Source organism: Sciurus carolinensis, chromosome 12, assembly GCF_902686445.1.
Source record: "Sciurus carolinensis chromosome 12, mSciCar1.2, whole genome shotgun sequence".
In the NCBI taxonomy this organism is placed as follows: domain Eukaryota; kingdom Metazoa; phylum Chordata; class Mammalia; order Rodentia; family Sciuridae; genus Sciurus; species Sciurus carolinensis.
In genome coordinates, this window is record NC_062224.1 from 7,717,271 (window position 1) to 7,735,558 (window position 18,288).

General features: G+C 38.4%; 1 protein-coding gene across 3 annotated transcripts in view; it reads left to right on the forward strand.

Annotated features, from left to right (window-relative positions):
* Wdr37 (WD repeat domain 37) overlaps nt 1-18,288 on the forward strand; it is a 70,735-nt gene that overhangs the window by 19,516 nt on the left and 32,931 nt on the right. For all 3 annotated transcript variants that reach the window (XM_047521050.1, XM_047521051.1, XM_047521049.1), the window contains 4 exons: nt 1,829-1,964; nt 3,304-3,375; nt 5,614-5,658; nt 7,863-7,939. In XM_047521050.1, the coding sequence (XP_047377006.1) occupies nt 1,829-1,964; nt 3,304-3,375; nt 5,614-5,658; nt 7,863-7,939 (330 nt within the window). The remainder of the gene's footprint in view (nt 1-1,828; nt 1,965-3,303; nt 3,376-5,613; nt 5,659-7,862; nt 7,940-18,288) is intronic.

Here is an 18,288-nt window from a genome sequence, read left to right on the forward strand (position 1 = left end):
TTTTTTCAAAAGTGCTTTAGATGGCATCTCAATTGAGATGATTTAGGATGATAACCCTAAGCATCATTTAGTTGCTTTTCTGCTGCTTTACTGTTTGAATGTTCCTTCTAAGTAATTCAGTCTGTTTTGTTGCCTCTTTGTACCTGTACTAAGTCAGTGTTTTTAAAGAAAGAGTTAAAGTTAAAAGATGGTCAAAATGTAGTGGACATTTTGGAAGAAACACATGAGATGATATATTATATATAGTATTCATAAACATCACATTATCTCTGCTTGTAAAACAACACTAAGAATACAGTTGGATTCTTGGGGTAGTAGTGGTGGCCCCCTCTGTTCTTACTGTAGGAAGGGGATCAGTGAAAAAGTGGTTTCTTATAGTACTATTGTTTATATTAGAAATGGTGAGAGACTTGGAAAATGAAATTTCCTACAAGTTACTATGGAGAAAGTTGTATGTCTTTAACTTCACTCCCTACTAAAATGTTGTGATATTTGATATTCAAAGGACACTTTATGTGAGCAAAAGCACTTTCTCGTTGTGGAAGGGATCATTTTGCTGGGTTGAACAGTTTGAACAACCCTCAGAAACAAAAGAAGATAATGATGGATTTGAGATTGAATAAGGCCTTTTATATTTTCTGTCAAATTTAAACTAACTCAAATGGAATCTGTGTATATTATTGGTTAAAAATGTCAGACTCTTCATCAGGTATTTTACTTTAGTCTTTCGGTGTATCTCGGAAATACTTTGAATGCACATACCTGAATGGATGTAACAGTGGATCATGGATTGTGCATTTTGTGTTTATTTAAGACTAAATTCAGATACATTTTTCAGGACTTTGTTAAACCAGTGTTGAACTTGTATGATGCCACCAATCTGTGATTTTCATTTAGTTTTATGGTTTCATTATTCTGAATAATTTACATTATTCTGGTTTATTTAAAAACTAGAAGGTTTTTTTGTTTAAATCTAACAGCAATTTAAAAACCAAATTTCAAAGAAATCTTTGTGTTTAGTTTCTTCCTCACTCATTTTATTTTTCCTTATAAGAGGAAACAAGAATTATTTGTTGTATATGTCATTATATGAGATAATATCTTACTGCGTGTGTACCTCATTGTCTGTATTGTTTTCATGTTTGTCTCCCATTAGACTGTGAGCTTCAAAAAGGCCAGGAGTCCATTCAGCTCTGTCTCTTCCATCTAGTGCAGTGCCTGACTTTGAGCAGGAGCTCAATAAACAATTTCAAATAAACCTGCTCATCAGTTGAAAGTGTCGTCTTTTTATTCCTTTCCCAGCATGGGCTTTTTTTTCCCTTCTGATAAAATATGATCGGTGTAAATGATCAAAAACAGGAAAAAAATGAAAGGTTTTCGTCGAGCACAATAGTTAATATTAATGATTTGGGTATCTTTCCTGACTTTTTCATGTCTGGCTGGCTAGCTACCTCTTTTTTTTTTTTTTTTTAAAGAATTTTGGGAATTTTGCCTGATGTTTCGGATTTGTGGAGGAGTGACTTCAAATGCCTACCTACACCTTTCTTCTGTAGTAAATTACTTTCCTGACTCCTGTGAAGTGGGGGAAATCTTCTGAAGGTTTTGGAAAGGCTTCATTCTCTGATACCCAGCTGAATGAGCCTAACTTTACTATGCAAAGTGGTTCAGTTCTGTTCGTGCTTTTGTTTTGTTCCTGTAGTGTTTACAATATTTGATTAAGTGATTTATACTTTTTTTTTTAAGAGATTATTTTTGTTTTTCCTTTTTAGCTTAGAAAAAATTCACTTCAGTAAATGTTTAAAAATACTCCTTCCCCTCTTAATTTTAGATTGTCTCCAGCTTTAAGACTACCACATCCAGGGCTGTCTGCCAGCTTGTGAAGGAGTATATTGGCCACAGGGATGGTATCTGGGATGTCAGTGTTGCAAGGACACAGCCAGTGGTGCTTGGCACTGCCTCTGCTGGTGAGTTGCACCCTGATCCATTTGACTATGGAGATGTGGCTTTGCCTGCAACCTGACTGAATTGACTGTCAGTGATTAGGGCCTTTCTGTAGTTCAGTGGATAGGATGACAGCCAATGGTGGACTTGAATTTCTAAAGAAGGAAATACTTGAATTTAACTTAATCCTGTTAAGGAATCAGTGTTCACTTTTGGCTACGTAAGTGGGATATTTTTAAAATGTTAGATATTTTTTGATTTACTTTGTTCCTGTTATTCATATCCAGATGTTTCTGATTTGTAGATATATTTGACATCTTTCTTTCACTAGTGAAGTACAGCTTGGGGGTAGTGTTGTAGTAATAACTGGAAAGTGCACATTATTTAGGGAGCCTAGCTGGCAGTGGAGACTGGTGTCCCTTAAGGTTTGTCCGCATGAGTCATGGGGATGGGGTGTTAGAGAAAGACTCCTTTCTTCTCACTATAAACAGGAGACTTTATGAAAGCTAAGGTGGTATAGGTATGGTATAATGCAGTACCGCTTCAGATAAAAATTGCTAAAATTTAAAGTAGTACTCAGTTTTTTGAAAATGATTTCCCAGCATGTGAGGAGTTAATTACTCACTAGACTTTACTTTTTAGAGGTGAAATAGAATATGATATACTTGTTATAGTGGTAAAGAAAAGTGCTGTGTCTTGTTTGAAACTATGTTCATGTATGAGCACTTCAGATTGCTTTGGGAATTACAATTAAAACATGAAAAGATTCTAATATTTCTGAAATTTTATTTGGAGAATTGGCATTTATCAGATTTTTCTTAATTTTTTTTTCCCCCACTTTTATTGTATCTAAGAGAAAAGGCCTAAAGGAATACTTTTTTGTGTCAAATAAACTACCTGGACTTGAATGCTGTTTGAATTTGAATATATTGAAAGATACTTTGAAATACTCTGTATCTCCATAAAATAATGAAACCACATGGGACTGGGATGTGTCTTAGTGTCAGAGCACTTGCCCGGCATGTGCATGGCCCTGGGTTTTTTACCCAGCTCTGCACAGAAAAGAAGGACCAATGAAGCTGTGATGTGGACGACTTCTGTATACATGCAGACAGTGTAGACTAGGAAATTGAGTCATGATTTTGTTCATTTGCCAATTCCATGACTTTAAACAAGTCACAATCTTTCCAATATTGGAAACTTTTTTTTAGATCAATTGAATATTCTAGAGTAGTAGAATCATAGTTGCAAGAAGCATTAGTAGTAGTGTAACTTTTGTTTTTGGTGTGTCTTATGATTTATTTTTTATGAAAAAGACTGTAAAATTGATGATGGCTACAACCCTTTTGTTTGATCTTGCAGATCACACAGCTTTGCTGTGGAGCATAGAGACAGGGAAATGCCTTGTCAAATATACAGGCCATGTGGGTTCAGGTAAGCATTTACCTAAATTAGTACTGTAGTTTTGAAGCTATTTCCTTTTTGATTTGTTTTTTAAATCTTTCATGATAAAGTCAACTATATTGATAGAAAGTTATATGCTGGATAGGCGGTTTTACTATTTTGGTTGTTAGGGACAGTGTGGTATGTTGAGATTATGATAAATGATGTTCCTTTAGCTTGTGTGGACTTAATTAAGAGAAAAAGCTTAGCTCCCTGAACAAACCATGTGTCATATTAGTCTACATTTTATCTAATATTGTATATAAACCATATGTAGGAAATTTTTTAATTGTTGTAATAAATGTGTGCATTATTTAATATAAAATATCTGGTTTAGAGATTCACTTTTAACGTAGTGATATATTCAGGCTAAATAAAGGATACACCTTATTATTGCGCTTCGTGTCTGTAGTTAATGCTGTCTACAGTACTCTTTTCTGCCTTTTCAGTTCTACCTGTGCATGTACCAACGTCCCAACCAAATTTCATTTCTCACTTTTCTCCCAAATGCCCTTTGAGTTTCCTTCTACCTAGAATGTCCTTATTGCTAGCCTCTGTCAGAGGCAGGCTGCCACTTACCTCCTCTGCCAACTGACACCGTATCCTTAATCTTTGTAGGCAGAGTCAGAGTCATCATTGCCGTTGTTAGTTTGTACAAAGTTATGCACTTGATTTGTTTGGGTGCCTTTCTGCTCACTTCAGTTCCCATCCAAGGTCAGGGCTCCAAGTGAGCTACAAGCCCCATCTCTTCCCTTCTTCGGACCTTCTGTCCTTCAGCAATTCCTCTTGTCACCTCTGTCTTCTCTCTCTTGCCATGGGCTTTCCCTCTTTAGTGTGTAGACAGGCCTCATACCTTTCCCATATTAAACATCATCTTTCCTTGCTGCTTCCTTGCCTATTTTCCTTTCCACCTTCTATCCCCATAGTCTTTGTCTGTGGCACATTTGCATGGCCTGCAATTTTCTAACACAATGCCTGGAATATATATAATAGGTGCTCAAAAGTATAACACAACTCTGTTAAAAGAATGAGGGTTGTATTGTTTCTATGTTCTCAACTCAAATTCATTCCTTAAATACATTTGTTTATTTTTAGCATGATACATTGCTTAAGTTTATTATTTAAAAGTTATCCACACTTTTACCAGCTCTTCCCCCAGTTACCTGTATTTTAATGTTGAGATTAAAAATATCTTCTTTCATTTTTCATTTAGTTTCTTAGGCAAACACAGTTCTAATGGCATAGCTAATAAGATTTCATTGGTAGAGATAACTGATTGAGGTTTGGTGAAACTCTTATTACATTCTGTGTAAGGGATGTGCGCTTTCTTCACGAAATGTGGAAATGAGGGTTGAGCTCCCCAGAGTGACTTAAGTTCAGCTCTTATTTGACTGACCAGTGGTGGTTTCAGTCAGGTGTAAGACCTAGGATTTACTTGAGAATCCTAAGTGGGTTGATGGGCTCAAGATTGCCTTAGGAGCTGAGCAGCTCTGTTCAATTGGCCGCCGCCTCAGTGTGCTGGGTTATTGTCCTTGTGCTTGCCGTCTTGTTGACCACCCAGTGAATTGTCCCATCTGCAGTCAAGGAAGAAAGCAGGGGGAATGAGTTGCTGAGACTCTTCTCTAGCTTCAGCTACTTTTTTAGAAAATGAGAGCTTACTCAGAAGACCTTCACTGAACTCCCCTTTTTGTGTTGTTGATCTTTTGAATAAGAAGAATGAGAGATTGTCATCAGAGTTTAATCCAGTCCCAGTTCATTCCCTGGGCTGGGGGAATTCCCTCCTGGTCTCCACTGGTCTTGAATTGATTGGGATTCTGTGTGCTGGGAAGGAGAGCAGGGTGGGGCCTGTCAGTCGGGAAACAGTGAGTGAACAGTGAGCAGCATCTGCACACTGTAATGTGCCTTTGTCTATTGTCATATGATGTTTTCTTTTTTTACCCTGGTTTATTTTTAGTTCTAATTAACCCCTGTTTTTAAAAAGTAGTAGGTTATTGATATTCTTTTTCTGTGTTTCCTATAGTTAGCAGTTTGGCAGTTCATATACTTTTTATTGTACCTCAGTTCTAACACATTTATTCATAGTTTAATCGAGTGGGAGGATCTAATATTGAGCTATCATTGTGCCTTTAATTTTAAATTTTAACTTTGCAAATATGTATATGACTAATAAGTACTGATGAAATGTTTTTGTTACTTTAAACGTGTTTTTATAATATTTTTATTTTGCAGTAAATTCTATAAAATTTCATCCCTCAGAGCAGTTGGCTCTAACTGGTATGTTGATTTTTTTTCTCTTTAATTGAACAAAATTATTGATAATAGTAAAACAACTATAAGTATTCTTTTATTGGTAGCACCTGAATTATCCAATGGCTTTTATGAAAGTTAGACATTTTATGAATTAAAGAAAAGGACATTGAGTAGTACTTTTAAAAAATAGTAGTGAATCACAGATTAGAATTACTTGAATTTATTGTGAAATTAAAATCAGTTCATATTCTTTTTTTCTCCCTTTCTCCTCCTCTTCTTCCTTCTCTCTTTTTGGCAGAACTGGAGATTGACTTCTATGAACACTCTACCTACATTCCCTACCCTTTTTACTTTTTGTTTTGAGATAGGGTCTTGCTCATTGCTGGCCTTGAACTTATGTCTTCTGCCTTAGCCTCTGCAGTAGCTGGGATTTTAGGTGTATATACCACTGTGCTCTGCTTCAATTTGTAATTGTCTTGAAGTCTTTTTTATAAAGCATTTTATTATTGCCCTTGATATGATTTTCAATAAATTGTAATATAGGTATTTTGAAACCCTGTGATTACCGCTGTATTTCCTAAACCTGTATGAATCCAAAGTAAAGAAATGAAAAAAAAAAAAATAATAATGAGACAGTAATTTTCCAGATTTAGCATTTTCATGCCTTTCTTGACAATTTACCTATGCTGTGATAACTTGGATTTCCCACATTTCATGTAGTGGTTTTCAAAAGTCTAATTTCATTTGTTGCTTTTGGAAGGTAGAATTATTGTCCTGAGCATTTTTCTTAAAAGAATTGTCAAGATAATTGTAGAGCCCAGTGCTATGTAAACTGTTGATAATCTTGAAGGATATGTGTAGGTTTTTGATAGATCAGAGGTCCGCAAACCTTCCATAAAGGACCAGTTAGTAAATATTTTCATCTTTTAACTGTAGGGTCTCTGCTGTAACTCCTCAATCTTACTGTTGTATGAAAACAGCAGAGACAATGCACAGGTGAGGGGATGACCTTTTATTTATAAAAATGGCTTCCTGGATTTGGCACACAGACCAGATTTTGCCGATCTCAAAATACAACACAAAAGTTAAGATAACTGGGTGCTTCGTGCAGGTGGAATTGTTTTAAGCAAGGAGCCCACACTGAGTACTTTGAATGTTTGAATGTGTGAGATGCAGCAAGTCAATGAGTCTGGTCAGAGAATTTTTATATGTAAGAGAAATATGGTGGGTAGGTTAATCTGAGAATATTTTCACAGGCCTAGACCATCTTAGCTAATTTATGCCTTAATAAGTAACTGAGGAATAAAGTAGGCAAGGAATTTATACCTTATTACATTGGTGGTTTGTTGTATGATTTCCGGGGAAGGAGGCAAGGAGACCAGTGTGTTGGATATGTCTAGGTGTGTAAATCAATGGTTTAGAAAGGAGGGGTGAAACCACGAGATGCTTAAAAAAGGTACTGATGGAAACTTGGAGATAATTAAAGTAATGGGAATAGAAAAGAGCTTTAGACTACAATTCTGTATATTGTTGATTTGAAGAAAAATTGGCAAGTCACTCCGAGCAATAAATTGATTTCCACCATAAAAAAATATACTACCATTAACATATAGTACCTTCTTTATGAAGCTCTGTAGCACTGAAGAGAAGATGAAGGCCAAAATGATTTTTTTGAGGGGTAAGATGAGACCATTTTTGTAAATCTGAGAGCCTATTCTGGGTCTTGTAGTCTTTTCACTCCTGAGTCAAAGCATTTTCCAAACTGGGGAAAAGAGAAGAATAGGGAAGCAGCACAAATAAGTAACAGTGATAGGTGCCTGGCAAATTGTAAAGTCCTATCAATGATGAATGGTTGAAAATGTCTTAATCATGTTGCTAAAACATCTCAGAATCTATTTTAGTCATAAGTTATAGTGTAATAAAATTCCTGTTAGATAGAAAATAAAATCATCTTTTTTGTAAATTTTCTCTGACCCTCTAAAACTTTCTACCCTAAAATGAAAGGGGAAATATTTTTATAAATAATCATAATCCTGATTTTGCACATTTACTCCTTGAATAGAATTGTGCAGTCTGTGAAATAACTATTTAAATCAAGTACATTTATTGCACTAAATAATCACTAAGTTAGAAAAATCTGACCAATGTTTTTTAGCCAGAGCATAGCAAAGAGCACATTTTATGTATGGTGTGTACTTTGGGTAATTTTCCCCAATTTCTCTCTTCAGCTTCTGGAGATCAGACTGCTCATATTTGGAGATATGTGGTACAGCTGCCGACACCTCAGCCTGTTGCCGACACTAGTGTAAGCACATTTACCTACCCCCAAAACTCAACATGGTCCTCCTAATGTAGAATTCTGGGTGCTTGCAAATTTTAGAATACATTTATAGTATCTGTTGTGGACTGAATGCTTATATCCCCCTGCAAATTCATATGTTGAAGCCCTAATCTCCAATGTGACTATATTTGGAATTGGGGCCTCTAAGGAAGTAGTTAAGGTTGAATGACATCATAAGCATGGAGTCTTAACCCGAGTCCTTCAAAGAAGGTCACCAGAGAGCTTGCGTGTGCTTGCTTATACTCGCACACTCTCCCTTGCTCCGTCATTTTTTCTCCATCATTTGAAGACAAAGCGAGAAGTCATCTGAAAGCCAGGAAGAAAGCCCTTACTGGAAACCAAATTGGCAGGAACCTTGGCCTTATACTTCTGACTTCTAGAACTGTGTGAAAATAAGTCTCTGTTGTTTGTATGTCACACAGCCTTATGGTAATTCATTATGGCAGCTGGAGCTAAGATCCGGCAACAAAAGTGGATATGCTGACATACGAAATACCTAAAAATGTGAAAGTGGCTTTGATATTGATTAATAGGTAGAAATTTGGAGCCATTTTGAGGTACATGCTGGAAGTTGTTTAGATTGCAGTGAAGAGATTGTTGGCAGAAATAGGGATGTTAAAGATGATTCCATTGAGGGCTCAAGAAGAAAAGAGGAGAGCTAGAAAGGAAGCTTCTATCCTGTCCTCTTAAAGATATACGTGTGTATATCATCATGTTAAAGGCCATTCTGATGAGGTCTCAGAAGGAAATGAGGAACAGGTTATTGGAAGCTAGAGGAAAGGTCAGTCTTGTTACAAGAATTTGGCTGAACTGTGGTCTAGAGTTTGTGGAAGGTAGATTTTCCAGTTTGGGGATGAACTTGGATATTTAGCTGAGAAGATTTGTATGGAAAGTGATAAAAGGTGTAACCTGGTTTCTTCTAAATGCTTGGAGTACAGTGTGAGCGGGAGAGAGAAAAACTGAACTGTTTTGCACACACACACAAAAAAGAACTAGAAGATTTAGAATATTCTCAGCCTATCCATATCACAAAAAACGAAAAAGTTTGTTCTGAAGGGAAGATTAAGGGCATGACTGAATAACTATTTGATAAAGAAGTAATGTAGGCATGAACTGCAAATGTAATTAGCCCCTTCAGCAACAGTTAGGAATAGAGAGACGATTATACTAGCAGAGACACTGCCATCTGGGAGTAAAGGAAATAGAGGAAATGAGGTGAAATGAATGAAGGCTGTCATACTGTCGAGATTCTACAGCCACTGTGAAATAGAGGTGTCTGGCTGTGAACTCATCATCCTTTAAGACAAGGGAAGAAGGACCTGAGAGAGAGTTGGAGATTGACAGGGCCACTACTTGTACCACAGACCCAGGGGACAGGGTAAGTTCCTTCTCAGTTTCAAAGGGTGAGGCTTTTTGGTTTCTGGGGGCCAGGATGCCACAGCCCAGTCCAAGGTGGGACTGTCCAGATGAGACCTGGGGAAGGGGTCTGGAGGACAGACCATTAAGTCAACAAGGATCGTTTGGGGACCTTAAGATCCACTGCAATATATCTTGTTAAGTTCTGGACTTGTTTGGGACCTTTTGTCCCTTCTGCTTTTCCTGTTTCTCCCTTTTGGAATGGGAATGTTGTCCTATGCCTGTCCCACCACTTTATTTTGTGAAAATAAAACTAGTTTGGTTTCTGTAGTTCTTAACTGGAGAGAAATTTTGCCTCCAGAAGAATTGTATCTGAAGCCTCACCCATACCTAATTTAGATACTACTTTGTTCAGACTTTAGCTTTAGTGCTAATGCACTTGGGGCTTTTAGGGTGGAATGAATGTATTTTGCCATGTAAGAACATCATTAAATTTGGAGGACCAGGTATGTTATGGATTAATTTTTGTGTTGCCCCCAATTGCTCTGTAGAAACCTTAACCCCCAATGTGGCTGTATTTGGAAGAAGGGTCTTTAATTAAAGAAGTAGTTAAGGTTGAATGAGGTAATAAGGCTTGGGTCCTGATCCAGTAGGATTAGTGTCCTGAGAGGAAAAGACATCTAGACCACTTAACCTTCTCTCTCTGTCCTCATAATGTGAGGACTCAGCAAGAAGGAGTGTGTGCCAACCAGGAAGAGTGCCCTCAACAGAAACTGAACTGTATGATACCTTCATCGTGCCTTGTTCTCCAGAACTGTTTAAGAAAATAAACTGTTTGAGCTACTCAGTTTGTGGTATTTTGTTACAGCAGCTCAGGCCAAGACAAGAGCTAAAAAGAAGTATCTTCATACGTGGATTTCCACAAATATTAAACATTTACCATTCTTTCTTTTAAAATTTATGTTTAGGTTATACTTCTTAAAGTATTATATATATAATAATAGACACCTCTTTTATCTCTTGTGGATTTTTATTACCACGTCAATTAATGACTTCTGTGGTATCATCATTTTTATGTGGGTAAAATTTTAACATAGGTATAACAAAAAGATACTGCACATTGAGAAGAAAGAATCCACATGTCCTTAAATTACTGTTTGCCTTATACTCTTGGATACTTTTGTACCACTTCATTCTGAGTCAATAGATTTATGATCACATGAAGGTTTTAATTATCGTTTGAATGAAAATTATCCTTCCAGTTTCTGTTGCACTGTAGATTTTAGCGCTATTGTCATCACAATGGTCAGTCCCTCCCTGTGCAGCATAAGCAGGTAGAAATGGTGACAGCAAATGATTTTATGTAGTCAAGTGCAAGTCTGTGAAGTTTCAGTTTGTGTTGGGCTTTGATTGTTGTGAGGATGGCAGTAATCTAGTTTTTATATTTCTGTCTTTGAATATTAATTTACTTTTTTGCTTTGCAAACATTCTAAACATCATTGTATTTGGAGGCAGGTTGAGCAATTAATTCCAGCAATAAATGTTTCTTTCAGTTAAAAATTCTTAACAGTTCACTTTTAATTGAATATATAGTGGCTCCCCCTTTGTCCACAGTTTTGCTTTCAGGTTTCGGTTACCTGTGGTCAGCTGTATTCTGAATTTTTATTTTTTTATTTTTATTTTTTGGTACTGGGGATTGAACTCGGGGTTTTCAACCGCTGAGCCACATCCTCAGCCCTATTTTGTATATAATTTAGAGACGGTCTCACTGAGTTGCTTAGTGCCTCACTTCTACTGAAGCTGTCTTTGAACTCGAGATCCTCCTGCCTCAGCCTCCCAAGCTGCTGGGATTACAGGCATGTGCCACCGTGCCCAGCTTATAGTCTGAAAATATTAAATGGAGAAATCCATAAATAAATAATTCTTGAGTTTTAAATAAATTTTTTTAAACAAAATACCATTATTATTGTTCTATTTTATTATTAGTTTTTGTTGATCTCTTACTGTGCCTGATTTATAAATTAAATTTTATCATAAGTATCTGTGTATAGGAAAACACAGTATTTATAAGGTTCAGTACAATCTGTTGTTTCAAGAATTTGCAGAACATCTTGGAACATATCACCCTCAGATATGGTGGGACAGTTATATGTTTAACAGTTTTTTTCTTCCTGTGGAATTACCAAACTATTCATTATGTGGCATATTTAAATTGTGCATTAAGAAACAAACAAATTGAGCACCATTGAGAGACAAAGGCAAAAAAATGAGACTGAGGATTAATGTTCAGAAAACTCACAAACTGAATCAACATCATGAGGATTGTTTTCCAAATAAAATTAGAAAAGCACTGATATTGTTAGAGGAAAAATTTTTGTACAGTTACTTAAATCAAAAAACATTTAATATTTTACTTGGAGTATTAAAATAACTGTTTTCTCTTCATTACTTCGCTTGCATTTAACACAGGAGTTTTTTTCCTGGATTACTGCTACATCCATATTTGGTGCTAATGTTGGAGTGGGAGGAGCTTGGTTTGAATTAAAGATGAGCCTTTGCTGTGTTGTAACTTGAATAGCTTCAGAAGCACTGTCAAGGACAGCTCCTGCCTTACCTCACTGGTGTAGTCGACAGTACTCTTCTGTAGTATTGCTTCTTACATTGAAATCAGTTTGTTTTTTTACACTTTTGCTGGCCAGTCGTGTCTCAGATTTGCTTAGCAATTCTAAACCTAGATTTTAAGACAAACTCTGTTAAATTCTGTGTCTGTCTTGAATCAGTACAGCTTTCCCGTAGATGTTATCTAAAATTTGCATTAGTGAGTTTTACTTGACATTCAGTGTTGAGAAAGAAATATTTGGGTGCGTAGAATAAACAGATTTAGGGGTTAGTGTTGTGACTCAGTGGTAGAGCGCTTGCCTAGGACGTGTGAGGAAAGGTATTGTGTCCATCTCCAACTAAAAATAATATTTTAAAAAAACAGATTTAGATTACCATCTAAATAGCTGTTACATGTGAGTTATGTGACATTCAGTAATTAACTAGTAGGGTTAATTTTTTTCCATCTGAAAGGGGAAATGGAAAGGAGTTAATTAAGTGGCTTCTAGTGTGGTCTTTGCTACATTAAAACACTCATTCAGTGACGCCTTGATTCTGAGGACTCAGTACATACTTTATCAGTATTATATCAGCAATTTCTGGACATTGTATTAAAATATGTATTAAAATATTGTTTCCACCCTTTCTGTCTCCTGCCCTTTGTCAAATGAAGTTAAAAGAGCTTATAATTATTGTTTTTTTGATGGTGCTGGGGATTGAGCCCAGGACCTTGTGCCTGCTAGGCAAGTACTCCCCAGCTCTATAATTATTCTTTTTGAATTCATTTTTATTGTAAACAAATGGGATACATCTTGTTTCTCTGTTTGTACATGAAGTAGAGGCATACTGTTTCTGTAATCATACATTTACCTAGAGTAATAGTTTTTGATTCATTCTGTTCTTTTTTTTTCTTCACCCTCACCCCTCCCACACCCCTCTTATCCCTCTATACAGTCCCTCCTTCCTCCATTCTTGCCCCCCTCCCACCCCCCATTATGTGTCATCATCTGCTTATCAGTGAGATCATTCGTCCTTTAGTTTTTTGAGATTGGCTTATCTCCCTTAGCATGATATTCTCAAATTTCATCCATTTACCTGCAAATGCCATAATTTTATTATTTTTTATGGATGAGTAATATATAATTATTCTTAATATGGAATTTATTACATTTATACTGTACAATACCTTTCAGTATCTTGTGTAGTGGAAGAATTACTTGCATAAGGTGTTAACTTTGTTTCACCTTTTAAAACGGATCCTGACAACCAGGGACTCCAGAGCTCCCACCCGAGCTCCCGCATGTCCACTCTGCATACTCAGTCCCTTTGTTGAACTTTGAAGTGCCTTACACTAATGTGACTCAAACCCCTAACCCATGATCTTGCTACCAAACCCTCTCAGGTGTTTCCTGAGTGAGGAAGTAGTTCCATTGTATATCTAGTTGTTTATTTCCTTCCATCAAAAAATACTGAATAGCCTCTTGTGTTCACTGTTCTGGGTCAGGGGTTTAGTGGTTAACAAAACTCAGAAAATTTGGAATTCTCATTGACAAACTCCTCTCATCCTCCCATCCTCCCCCTCCTCCACTTCCTACCAGTCCATGGAATTTTACTGATTACCGTTCTTAAAGCCATATTTTTCTATTTCTGGGATACTGCTTCTATAGTATACAGCAGAGGTCTCCACCAGGACCCCTCTATCTCCCCACCCAGGGACGGTGCAGGTGCAGATGAGTAGGACTCAGGAGCAGCTGAGGGAGCTGAAAGCCTTACAGCCTTGAGGCCATTGCCTCCTGAATGGTTCCATAAGCAGCACCAGAGTCATCGGGACACCAGACTGAGAGCTGTATGTTCCCGTTAGGAATTTAAGATGATGTGATGATGTGGATCTCTGTCTTCCTGCCTAGGTGCAGCTTATCCACTGAGTCATTTTTACCTTAAGCAGCATGACCCAGGAGCAAAACTCATCTCTTGCAGGAGGAAAGAAATTTTGTCACCCCTTTGCTGTTCCACAGATTGACAATCCCTCATCTTTTCCAGCCTGATCACTGTGGTTGCAACTTAACTAGTCTCCCTGCTTCAGGTGTGGCTGCCCATGACCACACTCCTTTTTGGTAGTCCATAAGGAATGATCTTCCTAGAATGAACATGCCATCACCTCAGTGCCTTCCCTTTGCCTTCAAGGGGAAGTCCTTTCAAAATGCCTTCTGTGTTGATGGCCCTTTGCCAGCCCTTCTGACCTTGTGTTCTGTCACTCCTGTCCTCTGCAGCCTCAGCTGAACTCATGCCCTCAATGCCCTGGACTTAACAGGTTCTCTCCCTTGCCTAGTGTGCTCCCTCTAACCTACACGAACTCCGCATCCTTCCCATGTTGCTCAGATGTGGCTTCCTTAAGGGTCAGACCACCCTCGTGTATTCCTCAAGGCGTCTTTTCCCTCATGGTGTTTAGCATCATCTGAAATGGGTAGTGCATTGTACAGTCATTCCTGTTGAGCACTCTCATTAGACTGTGAATCCTTTCTTCCTGGAGGAATCCCACCTCTGGCTGAATCTCCTTTTTGGTCCCTTTACTGACTTGAGCAATGAGCGCCCCGTTGACAGCCTGGCTTGGGTTTGTGGCCCTGCGCTGCCACATTCTCTTTCCAGCCCGCCATCCCACAACTGGAACGTCTGCCTCCTAGTTCTCTGAGAAGATGAACCAGTTGGAAAGAACTTCTGCACCCACCTCCCCCAGCTGCATGTGTCATGGCACCAGCTGTCCTGCAGTCATGGGTCATGACCTTGCTTCCATCATCATCCTCTTCCTTTTCCTCTTCTTGGATGTTGCACTAGCAATGATTCCCTCTGCTCTGTGCCATCAGAAGGTTCCTTTCTTGGGTCCTTCTCAGTAGCACATCTGTCCCTCAGTCTACCCAGGACTCCATTTAGCCTTCCCACACTGACCTCAGAAGTGTCACCTGTGCTGCTTTCCCTCCTGAGGCACTGTTCTCTCGGACCAGCTTTGTGCCCCCTGCCACTCTCTTGGACCTCGTCTTTGACATCCCCTCCATGTTGCCCACCCTGTGGACATTCTCAGGCTGCTTCTTAGGCTCCTTAATTGTACTTATTAACTGTGGTCCTCCTCCCACCTCTCATCTTATTTCATTTTCTTCCTTCCTTTTGAATCTTGCTGTCTGGCTGTCTTCCTCTTCACATTTCTGACGCTCTGCCTGCTTCACCTGTGTGTCTCCTTTCTCCTGACACTCCATTGCTCACCTGCTGTCCTCCCACACCAGTCCCAGCTGATCTCATTCAGCACACATGACTTTACGGACTCTTTGTTGCTGCTGATCCCAGAAGTGCATACTCTATATGCCTTTCTGTAAACTCAGAATTCTGTATAGTGTAGTCATCTGACTCTTCACTCCATCTCTCTTTGGGTGTCCCATAGCCACTGCAGACCTACTGAAATTGGGTTCTGGATGTTGTCCCCCGTCTGCTCCTTTCATTGTGCTACCCATCCCAGAAATGTCACCTTCTACACAGTGGTTTGGATTGTATACTTTTTTTTTTTTTCCTTCTCCTACTCAGTACTGGGGATTGAACTCGGGGTACTTTACCAGTGAGCCACATCTCCAACCTTTTTCCCTTTTTATTTTGAGACAGGGCCTTGCTAAGTTGCTGAGGCTGGCCTCAAACTTGGATCCTTCTGCCTTAGTCTCCTGAGTCACTGGGATTACAAGTGTGCAGCATGGCACCCAGCTGGGCTATACACCTTTAAATTGTCTGTGAACTTTTGTGTTTTCTCAAACTCCATGTGATTATCAACCTGTCAGCAAATCCTGAAGCTTCACCCAGAGGATATTCTAATCAGCCTTTCATCTCATCTCCATCACACTGTCCTAGTCCAGGCTGTCTTCTCTTACCTGTACCTTTGTAATCTTCCAGTTTCTCCCTGTTGTTTCCAGGGCTGCCATTCCCAAGTACCACAGGCTTCAACAACAAATTTAACAACAAATTTATGTTATCACAGTCCTGGAGACTGGAAGTTAAAGATTTTCTGAGGACTCTCTTCTTGGCTTGCAGATAGGCACCTTCTCACTTCATTCCTTTTTGTGTGTTTCTCCTCTAATTTCCTCTTAAAGATACCAGTCATGGTGGATAAGTGCCCACCATAATGGCCTCTCTTTAACTTTGGTAGTTTCTCAAAGGCCCTCTTTCTGAATGCAGTCATATTCTGAGGTCCTGGGGTTAGGGCTTGGCTCATGAGATTGCAGGAGACACAGGCCCACCCACAACAGCCTCTTAACCTCCTTTTACTTTTCCCCTTGTTCGCACAGCATGAATCAGATTCTCTCATATCCTTACTCAAAACTATGTGATAATTTTCCATCATACATGGAATAAAAGTCTTTTCATGGTCTCCCAGGTCTTACCCCGCTTTACCTATGTCTGTCTACTCTTCCCACTATCCTCCCCTTCCCCCGCACACTGGCAAACTCAAATTTTTTGTAGCACAGACAGGACTTTATGCTGTTTCCTCTGCCTCAAATGCTGTTCCTTTGTCAATAATTCTGAGTGAATTAGCAGCCCTTGACTGCCCCTGTGTCTTCTTTTTCTTCACAGCACCTACCACTTCTTGACTGTGTACATGTACATATAACAGATAGTCCCATACTAGAACATACGTATGGTATATTTCCTTGCGTGTTTGTGCATGTGTGATATAGCCTTATACTAGTTGGGTGTATGTCACATGTAACCGAGTGAACTTTATTTTTTCTTTTTATTGGTGCATTGTAGTTATACATAATGGTTGCATTTGTTGTTACATATTAGTACATACACACAATGTGACAATATAATTTGGCCAATATCTCTCCCCAGTGCTTCTCCCCCCCATCCCCTCTTCCCAGCTTTGGTCTCCTTCCTCTGTTCTACTGATCTCCCTTTGTTTTTCATACGAATCCCCCACTTTCCTTTTCCTCTGTAGCTTCCACATATGAGAGAAAACATACGATCCTTGACCTTCTGACTTTGACTTGTTTTACTTTACATGATGGTCTTAAGTTCCATCCATTTTCCTGCAAATGACATTTTCTTTATGGCTGAATAAAACTCCATTGTGTATGTATACCCCCCTTTCTTTATCCATTCATCTGTAGATGGACACCTAGACTGGTTCCATAGTTTGACTATTGTGAGTTGTGCTGCTGTGAATAGGTTATGCATATATTGCTATAGTAGGGTGACTTTAATTCTTCAGGGTAGATACTGAGGAGTTGGTATAGCTGGATCATATGACGGTTCTATGTGTAGTCTTTTGAGGAACTCCCCTACTGATTTCCATAGTGGTTGTACTAATTTATAGTCCCTCCATCAGTGTAAAAATGTTCCTTTTTCTCCACATCCTCTCCAGCATTTATTATTGTTTGTATTCTTGATGGCTGCCATTCTGACTGATGTAAGATAAAAATCTCAGTGTAGTTTTGATTTGTATTTCCCTAGTTCCCTACTAATGATGTTGAACTTTTTTTCATATACTAATTGGCTATTTGTATTTTTCTTTGGTGACGTGTCTATTTAATTCACTTGCCCATTTATTTATTGGGTTATTTTTTTATTGGTGTTTTTGAGTCCTTTGTTTATTTTAGATATTAATCCTCTGTCAAAAGTATAGCTCTCAGAGATTTTCTTCCATTCTGTAAAATGTAGTTTCTCTCTTCACGTTCTTGTTCCCTCTGCTGTGCAGAAACTTTTTTTTTGCGGTGCTGGGGATGGAACCCAGGGCTCTGTGCTTGCAAGGCAAGCACTCTACTGACTGAGCTATCTCCCCAGCCCTTTTTTTCTTTTTTTAATTTGGTGCCATCCTACTTATTAACTCTTGTCATTTTTTCCTGAGCTTTAGGGGCACTGTTGAGAAAGTTGTTGCCTGTGCCTGTAAGCTGTAGTGTTGGCCCTAAGTCAGACTAGTGTGTGTGTGTGTTTGTGCATGCATTTCTTTCTTGCCAGAATAGAAGTTTTGTGAGGGCAAAGGACTTTGTCAGTTTTATTTATTCCAACATTCTTACCATCTAGAATGAACATAGCCTTACATGTAAACAGTACCCAGTCTTTTTGTAAGCACCTGATCAATATTTGTAGAATGAATAAGCATATTCTTAAAGGATCAAAGCCTAGATGACTCTTTTGTCTCTGGCATTTGACAAATTCTTCACTGATATCCAGGAAAATAAAGTGAGTTCCCATATTAGTATACAATAAAATTCTATAATTATCTTGGATTTATAAGCTTGTATTGACTCCTGAGAATCGAAGTGCCTTTTTTGTTTTTGGCTGTGCTGGGGATTGAACCCAGGGCCTTGTGCATGTGAGGCAAG